The 9,415-nt window shown below is 36.5% G+C and overlaps 1 protein-coding gene across 2 annotated transcripts; it reads right to left on the minus strand.

Moving 5' to 3' along the window:
- Positions 1–4,009: 4,009 nt before the first annotated feature.
- LOC102301167 (immunoglobulin lambda-1 light chain) lies at positions 4,010–8,946 on the minus strand. Of its 2 annotated transcripts, none has more exons than XM_005936138.2 (4): positions 8,834–8,946; positions 8,428–8,750; positions 5,380–5,413; positions 4,010–4,521 (listed from the first exon to the last, which is right to left on the minus strand). In XM_005936138.2, exons 1-4 carry the CDS (start codon positions 8,871–8,873, stop codon positions 4,199–4,201), a joined length of 720 nt encoding a protein of 239 aa, XP_005936200.1. In that variant the 5' UTR covers positions 8,874–8,946; the 3' UTR covers positions 4,010–4,198. The 2 variants fall into 2 exon arrangements, with proteins under 2 accessions (XP_005936200.1, XP_005936199.1); XM_005936137.1 differs by lacking the exons at positions 8,428–8,750; positions 8,834–8,946 and adding exons at positions 6,968–7,293; positions 7,385–7,469.
- Positions 8,947–9,415: the final 469 nt, after the last annotated feature.

Consider the following 9,415-nt stretch of genomic DNA (forward strand, 5'->3'; position numbering starts at 1 on the left):
ATAAGGTTTATACATGTAAAGTGTCTTTGGGCTCACAGACTTCAGAGAAAACCATCAAGAAGTCAGAATGTCCCACTGAATAGTCGAGGACCAGAATTTTAATGCATTTAAATTCAGCTTTTTCACTATTTGTGCTGTTTGCTTATTGCAAAGCTGATATTTTAGAAATCAGAATAAAGAAAAAGGTTCACATCATTTGTTCATTTGCATTTTCATGAACAGATATTTGCAGTTGTTATGCATTAAATCAATAAAAGCATTGGTTTAAAAATTACTGTTTCCTTGTTCTAAAATTAAAAAAAATATTTCACCGTTTCACTGAGGGGCACACAGAGGAAAACGATCCATTTATAAGCACATAATTTTTTAAATGTTTTTCGTTATAATTAAAACATAAAGACATTCTGAAATGCATGCTGTGAGGCATTTGTACACTAGAGAGCATCACTTCATAATTTTACCTGAGTACAGAGAGAAACAGTGTCACTGGTTTGAAATGTTGGTTCGAGAATTACAGATAAATCTTCACACTTAGTTGGTGATGCGTCAACTCTCAACTCCTCCCTCTCTTCCTGCCTTGCATGCACCTGCAGGTCTCAGCATTTTATTTATAACTACACATGCAAATTAAGATGTACCAGCTCTCTGTAAAATAAAATGGAAGCTGCTTACTGGAAATGTTTTATTACTAAAATTTGGTTATTCAGAAACAGTCAGCTGAATACTCATTTCATTGGTACAAACTTACCTTTATGTATTGATTAAAAAGACTAAAGAGAGTCCATTGCTGTGCTTTTTCTTATCACTTTTTCTTCCTGACCTTTGTGCTGCTGTAACAAGTGAATCTCCCCAGTGTAGTAATAATAAAGCCCATGTCTATTTATATCTGTCTGACTTAACTTATATAACCTGACCCACTGCCATATGCAGGTTTGCTTTGGAAGTTTTTTGACTTTTGAAATTTTTGTCATTATTATATGTATTTTTTTCAGGACTTTTATGGTTTCTTTTTACTGTTGCATCTTATTGCTTTTCTCTATGTGGGCAATTCAAACACAAAGCTGTTTATTATTTCCTTTTCTTTTAAAAGTCACCATCAACTGTCTTTTAGACGTCACATTAATCCCTTTGGGGGTTTTGCGAGTAAGGACATGCAGCATCAAAGTCTGCCAAATCTAACAAGCAGAGCTCATTGCTAGGCCACACCTTGTGATTTCAGTAGCAGCCAAAAGCACTGCTGATTTAAAAACAACAAATGCATTCTTTATTTTCTGACATTTGATCTGCTGCATGTCACCAAATGGTTTGGCAATTAAAAAAGAAAAGTAAGAAAAGTGCCCCAAAAGTTGCTCATTAACTTTAATATCCAAGAATAATCTACAGAAAGCTGAAGCTGAATTTCTGCACTTGTGACATCTCTTGTTAATGAACTTCAGAATGCTTGTCAGGGTCCTCGAGCAGTTACGAATTATATTGTGTTATGTATATGTATTTGTTATTCTATGCTTCTGTTCGGTGTTCCACTTATTGTATGTGTAGGCAGGGTGTGTGTATGTGTGCGTATATGTGTGTGGATGTCAAGCACCTGCAGGCCTGATGGGTGTGGTCCTGCTAGAGGATTGGCCACACCTGAAGCCCCACACACACCTGCTGCTGATCAGGCTCGTCGAGGGAGCTATTTAAGAGACCGATGGAGCGCCCACTGATGCGGGATCATTGCATGAGACTCCACGTTAGTCATACAGTTTAATAAAAATGATCAGTGTTCTGCTCTACCAGGTGTAACAATTGAGCTTAACATCCAGGCATCCATGAAAACGGAATTTATGACATTTAACGGAGTTAGAAGTTAGCAGGAAGTTAGCTCGCTAGCTTCTATCTAAATACAATATAGCATGTCCTGACTGCGGGGTTTTGGAAACAAATTAAAACGTACAGCTCTGCTATCACTTCCAACATAAATGAAGACAGAAAACTAGACAGCAGTGACGTTTGTAGGGTTACTGAAGTTGGGCTAGCTGGTATATAATGATGTGCTACGTGACCGCTAGCGACACAGCTATGTTAGCATAATATAAACAAGCTAACTTTTTTTCCACTCGATAAAAGTTAACGTGAGTGTTCTCGGTGGTCAGGAACAAATGTAATCGCATGGCAGGATGCTGTAAAAGGACCAAACTTCAGCCAGGAGAACAACTGAGATAATCCATCCACAATACGAGGTTAGTCATTCATATACTGCTGCATGGGCTGAGCTGTAGTTACATCCTAAGGTTTTTAAAAACTGAGCTTAAATAAATGATTAGTGGTAATAAAAGCCGAGGGAGGTCAACAGTGATCACTGACAGTTTTAGGAGCTTTTTGAGATCAAATAGAAGAAAATACAAAACATTAAACATGTTAACAACACAAAAGCCATATTAAACGCAGACTACTTTAGACCCGGAAGTAGGATTCGTCGCGTCATCACTGAACAATCGGATAATTTACAGATAATTTTTCCATTAATCAGTTTTCTTTAATCAAACTGTGGGCATTTTGTCTCGTTTTGTTTTCATAGTTTTTAATCATGTTTACCTATACTTCAAACAAAAGCACCAGAACAAACACACATTATTCACACATTAAACCTCACATCATCACCTTTTAATTCAATTCAGTTTTCATAAAGACTAGAACTTTAAATATAGCACAAGCAGAAAACAATTGAGAGAACTAAAACCATGACTGACACTAAATTAAGGAATATTAACAAAACTCAGAAAATACATGAGCACTGTGTTAAAGACCCAGTGCCATGACACAGTGCCAAGAAACCTCCAACAGAACCAGGGTCAGTGAGGGGTGGCCATCTGCTACGACCAGTTGGGGTGAGAGGAGGCAGACAGCAAAAAACATCAAATTCAATATGGCGTATAAACACAGACAGTAATAAAAGGGGAATGAAGAAAGACATCATGGGAAGCCCTCAGCAACTTAGGTCTATTGAAGCATAACTATAGGAGAATTCAGGGTCACCTGGTCCAGCCTTGACCTTATGCTTTATTGCTTTATCAAAAACAGTTAGCGTGGGTGTCTGTGAATCCAATTTGGAAGCTGGTTCAACAGGGGCGTGAAAGCTGAAGGCTCTGCCTCATATTCTACTTTTAAATACCCTAGGAACCACAAGTAAGCCTGCAAGCTGTAAGGTCTTTAAAAAAAAAACAGGACCCGATTGTTCGGACCTTGTATGCAAGTAGAAGTATTTTAAATTTGATTGTGGATTTAACAGGTAAGACAATATATGAGAAATATGCTCTCTCTCGCTAGCCCTTATCAGTACTAATAAATCCATTTTGGATCAGCTGAGGGCTTTTCAGGGAGCTTTTAGGGCTGCCTGATAATAATGAATTACAGTAGTCCTTCATAGAAGTAATAAATGCATGAAGTGGTTTTTCAGCATCATTCAGACTGCTTCTAATTTTGGAGAAATTGTGTTAATGCAAGAAGGCAGTCCTAAATATTTGTTAGACATACACAACAATGCCTCCTATAGGAAGTAGATGAGGTCAGCTACTAATCAGAAGATTGGTGGTTTGATCCCTGTCTGCTCCAGTCTTAATGCCAAATATCCTTGGGCAAGATACTACTGCCTGCTTTATTTTTGTGTATTAGCCTGGCTTAAAGTCAACAAAAAATATTTTCACAGTATGAGGCCTGTCAAGCAGCGTTTTTATATGAAAATAAATTTACATTTGAGAATGTTTTCAGTCGGAGACAGTCCCCTCTTACTTGACACTTAGAATCTCACCACTTGATTTGCATAAAACTCTAAATACAGACAAGAAGCCTGCAGGTGCATCCTGGAAATAGAGAGAAGGAGGTGTAAAATAGATGATGCCTCACTGACAGTCAAAGAAAATTCAGTTTCATTTAATACTCATCTTTTTTCAAACCTCTTTACTATTGCAGGTAAGTTAAACTAGAACAAAAAATATGACAAAAAGAGGAAATGCAGGATGCACATCAATCATTTTGTTACAATATTTTTTTATTATTATTTTGCTGAATAAACATATAGCAAAGGCCAGTAGAGCACATAAATCAAACAGTCACAACAGTAACTGCTCGTATTTTATAACATAAAAATGAGCACTAAACAAATGCCAGGAGCATTAAAGAGCCAGATAGATGTTAAATGCTGATTCTGACCCTTCTACTACTCAGTGGAACATTCTGACTTCTTGATGGTTTTCTCTGAAGTCTGTGAGCCCAAAGACACTTTACATGTATAAACCTTATCCATGTTCCAGTCTGATGTCTGGATGGTCAGAGAGCTGCTGATCTGGTAAGTCTGGTCTGGTCTCTGAACAGCAGTGCTGGTAGAGATCCCACTGCTCACTGGACTCCCAGCAGCCAACCAGCTCACATCTACAAAAGGCACAGACTGACTGGACAGACAGACCAGAGAAGCTGTGTTGGACTGGAGCTCAGCACTGGACGGAGGGAAGACTGTCAGGACAGGGGGAGGGAGGCTGGAGCCTGAAAATACATGAAAGACATTCAGAAACATTGAAATAAATCAATTAAATACTAGAAAAGTTTTTAAGAAAAGAACTGTGTAAGAGACAGCAGTGGATGAATATAATCTATCTGTTATTATAAATGATAACTTATTGTAGCCATGAAAAATATCGCATCTGCTAAATTAGAACCAGTCCTCTATAGCAGCTGAGATTTCATGCACAAACACACAAACAAGAGAACCATTTCAGGTTATGTCCTACAACATCATCATGAAGCAATTTACTATAAAATATAACTAATATCTTCCAGTAAAACTATAAATAAATAGTATCTAAAGCAGTAGAAATGTTACATTTCAAACACATAATAAACATTTACATCAGTCAGTATTTTTTAGTCTGAAACTCTTTAGTGTGAAATGAAACAATACCATCTATGATAAACGTTAAACAGAATACAGTTAGCTCTAAAACTGAACCAGATTAAGGTCAGAATGTTAACTTTAATTTAGTGTTTTGCCTTTTTGAGATTTGACTACTAATCAAGACTGAATTATTCTCACATTTTGTCTTTAAACAATGTCTCATCAAAGTTCAATAATACTATTGCTTCATAGGAATGACAGAGATAAATATCTGCCTCTAATCACGAAGTTAAAGAATTACATTCAACAGCATTCAAGCATTTCAAGACTCATCTAAGAGGCTTTTTCAGTTCTGAAGAAACGAATTGAAGAAGAATCTTGTATTTGAAGGCTCATTAGAATATTAATAATTAATGATTAAAAATCTGAAACATAAGATATCAAAACATAAACACTGAATAATATTAAGAAAATCTCTCCCACTTTATAATCAGTTTAAAAGTACTTACTTGTCACAATCAGCTTGGTGCCTTGTCCGAATACCACAGTGATTCAGTTTGTATACATGGCTGTACAAAAACCTCCTGACTGTCACTGATGAGGGGAGAGGAACTGAAACATCCTGCAGAGACTAACTTTCACTGTCATCTTTATTTTCCCCTCATCAGTCTGCTTATATTTCATAACACATTGAATGACTGAGCTTTTACTTTACTGTCACATTCAAGTTTGTTTTTCTTTTTTTTTAAGTCCAAATCAGATTGAGATGTGAGCAACGCAGTTTTTCTCATGTCTTTATCCACATCTGCATCACACAGTACATTTGTAACTTGTTATTCATAAGACTACGCTGAAGCAGTGGATAAGATTTATTATCTCACACTTTAACTTTCTGATTTCATTCAGATATAAAATCAATCATGGTTAGATTTTAAAGCTGAAAGTATCATGCTACCGGGTCTGGAAGCCAGCGTGTTGTGTTTTTGATTAGTTTGATTAGTTATACAATTACATAATTTCCCTAGGGATTAATAAAGTATGCTGATTCTGATTAGTTATGTTTTGATTTGTTGGTTTTCATGGTTTTATTGCCATTATTGTTTTCTGCTTATGTTACATTCTTAGTTATAGTCCTTGGGTTTCTGTTACCTTCCCTTCCCCGTGTTCCACCTTTCATGTTTAGTTACTCTTCTCTCTGTGCTCCATGTTCACTTTTCCCTGTCAGCCATGTCTCCTTATCTGTCTGTAAGTCTCCGTGCCTTATTTGTATTTCCTGTTTTACTTTGGCGGTCTTATGTCCTGCGTTCAGTGTTTTCAGTCTCGCTTCCTCCCCGTATTGTTATGTCAGATTAGTCCACCTGTGTTTCCCTCCTGTTTCCCATTCCCTCGCTACTCCCTGTTATATTTAAACCCTGTGTTGTTGTTGTTTTTTATTGCAGTTGTTGTATCATTACCCTATGTGCTCCTTGTACATTCATTGGTTTCTTGTGATTCATTAATTTGGATGCTTCATTCTGCCTGCCACACAGCCACACATGACAGAAAGGTTCTCAGTATGTGCCAGTCAAGTAATTTCAGCCATCCTTTATTATTTTGGAATTCTAAGGTAAAAAGAAGATTTGTCAAAACCGTGTAGTGACATCTCATAACTGAGTAAATATCACAAAAACAGGAATGGATGGTTGTTTGCAAATATGATAACTTAGAAACTGTTGACAGTGAGTATAAAAAGCAAGAGAAATATATAAGTGTTTCCACCTTCAAATTTGAGCATTATAATGTCAGTCACATTATATTCCTAGTTTATTCAGATGAGTCTTCAAAACAACAACTATAACTCATATCATCAGTGTTTCTGGTTCATAATCATTTTTACATGTCTGACATAAAAAATGTTCATATACAATATATTAGTTAATCATATGGTGGAACAACGTTAGTGCAGTCTGATGTTTGTCAATAAAAATAACATTTATTGAATAATACTTTCTTTAGGTGGTGAGTATACACTGTCTTAGTTATCAGTATGTGTAAAAATCCAAAAAAGGAGAAGTAACAGTGAGGAGGTTTTTGTCACAGTATAAATCACTGTGATACGAACTCATCGACAGAGTTGTCATGTGTCTTACAGTAATAGACTGCAGAGTCTCCCTCCTCCACATTTTTGATGATCAAACGATAATCTGTTGTTGACTGATGAGTGGATGTGAATTTTGGAGCAGAGAACCCAGAGCCATAGGTTGGAGAACCCCAGCTATGATGAAACCTCAGCACAAACTGAGGAACTTCTCCTGGAACCTGTTTATACCACCGAGCATTACTGCCAGTAACAGTCCCCAGGTTACAGTCCATGGTGGCTGTCTCTCCTTTCCTCACTGATAGAACAGGAGGTTTCTGTGTGAGCACCGTCACACCACTCACACCTACAAACAACAAGAAGACATGAAGTCAAGAGAAACAAACAACCTAATAAATCTTTCTTGAGGTCCGATTGGACGCATAAGTCCTCTTTACATGTTAATGCAGTGATCAGAGTACAGAGAGTCAGCAGCATGTTGTCGATGTGAGCTGAGAATTGACAATAAAATGTGAAGAAAAATGTGCTGGTTAAGCCATTTAATATAACCAGGAGAAGGAGGAGCTGGGACTCTCTCTCTCTCTCTCTCTCTCTCTCTCTCTCTCTTTCTTTCTGGATTGTTTCCTTTATTAAATTCTATTAAATTATCTATCATTTCTGATTTAACTACATATCTTTTTACCACTGCCACTAGATTGAGCCTTCACATTTATCATTCAATGAAATCAAGTAGAGATTTCAGCTTTTGCTTAGTGTGGACCATTCTTTTGTAAAGTTTATATATCTGAAATAAAAGGAAGCTGGTAAAACTCATATAAAAAAGTAATACTGCTATTACTGTGACTATGACTAATGGTAACATTGAAACAGGAGTTTCAGGTGCATTGGAAGACTTTAAACATTGGGGGCTTAGTACAGCGCTGAAATCTTTTGGAGTTTCTCTTAATAACAGCACCTTTTTAATTAAAAGGTTATTTATCATATTTTATTGTCAAATTAATATAATTATAGATATATAAAATATCAACCAATATGTACTGCCTAGAGCTTGATGTCACAGAATGATACTGAAATAAACAAACAGTGAAATTTGATTTCTTTTTGTTTGTTACTATTTGTTATTTTAAGCAACAGGAGTAAAACCTTCAGAAAAACAAGTGAAAATGTTGATGAAGTATTCATATGTGAGACAGTATGCTGACAGTACTTAGTTCAATTTTTAAATTTTCTGATTCATCAAAACTAATTTAAGAGCAATATATGACTGACTTTTTTGTGTGTATTAGTGAATCATATCGTGAAACAACATTATTGTTTTCTGATGTTTGTTAATAAAAATAGCATTTATTTAAAATGCTTTCTGTGGGTGGTGAGTGTACACTGAGCTTTCACTTATGTCTTTGTTATCAGTATGTGTAAATCTCAAAAAGCAGAAGTAACAGTGAGGAGGTTTTTGTCATGATGTAAATCACTGTGATACATGCTCATCAACAGAGCTGTCCCATGTATGGCAGTAATAGACTGCAGAGTCTCCCTCCTCCACATTGCTGATGATCAAACGATAATCTTTTGTTGACTGATGAGTGGATGTGAATTTTGGAGCAGAGAACCCAGATCCATATTTTGGAGAACTCCAGCTATGAAACATCCTCAGCACATGCTGAGGAACCTCTCCTGGAATCTGTTTATACCAACGAGCATCATTAGTAACAGTCCCCAGGTTACAGTCCATGGTGGCTGTCTCTCCTTTCCTCACTGATAGAACAGGAGGTTTCTGTGTCAGCACCGTCACACCACTCACACCTGCAAACAACAAGAAGACATGGAGTCAAGAGAAACACACTGAAATTAGTATATATGTGTGCAATATAAGTCAAAGTGTTTACATGTTAGAGCAGTGATGAGAGCACAGAGAGTCACCAGCATGTTGTCACTGTTTGACGAAAGATAGACTTGCAGCTGTGAAATGGACTGTACTGCTTTTGTTGGATGAAGAGGGGAGGTGCTGCAGGAGCAATTTTATAAAACAACTAACAAGAGGAGGAGCTTCAAAAATGTATATGCAACATTTTTTTGTCTTTACTATGTTTATGTCTATTTGTGTTGGTCTCCCGTCTATCAACCCATTACAACATTATTCTTTTTTCTTTCTTTTTTAATGACCTTTTTGTTTCCTTTTGTTCATACTCACTCTGAATATATCGATCTGCATGCATCTCTCTGCTTTAGATTAGACCTAAAACTTTCATTTTTGCTAAAGCATATAGTTAGGACTGGATCAGGTGACCCTGAATCCTCCCTTTTTTTATAGTGCAATATATCAAGGCAGCTGGGGAATTCCTATGATTCACTGAGTGTTTCTTCTTCAGTCACCTTTCTCCCTCACTATGTGTCTATACTGAATTGTTTCCTTTGTTAAATTCTCCTAAATTTTCTATATTTTCTGATAAATAATGTCAAGTGCTTTT

This window comes from Haplochromis burtoni, unplaced genomic scaffold (genome assembly GCF_018398535.1).
Source record: "Haplochromis burtoni strain Fernald_Lab_line unplaced genomic scaffold, NCSU_Asbu1 Contig_209, whole genome shotgun sequence".
In the NCBI taxonomy this organism is placed as follows: Eukaryota; Metazoa; Chordata; class Actinopteri; order Cichliformes; family Cichlidae; genus Haplochromis; species Haplochromis burtoni.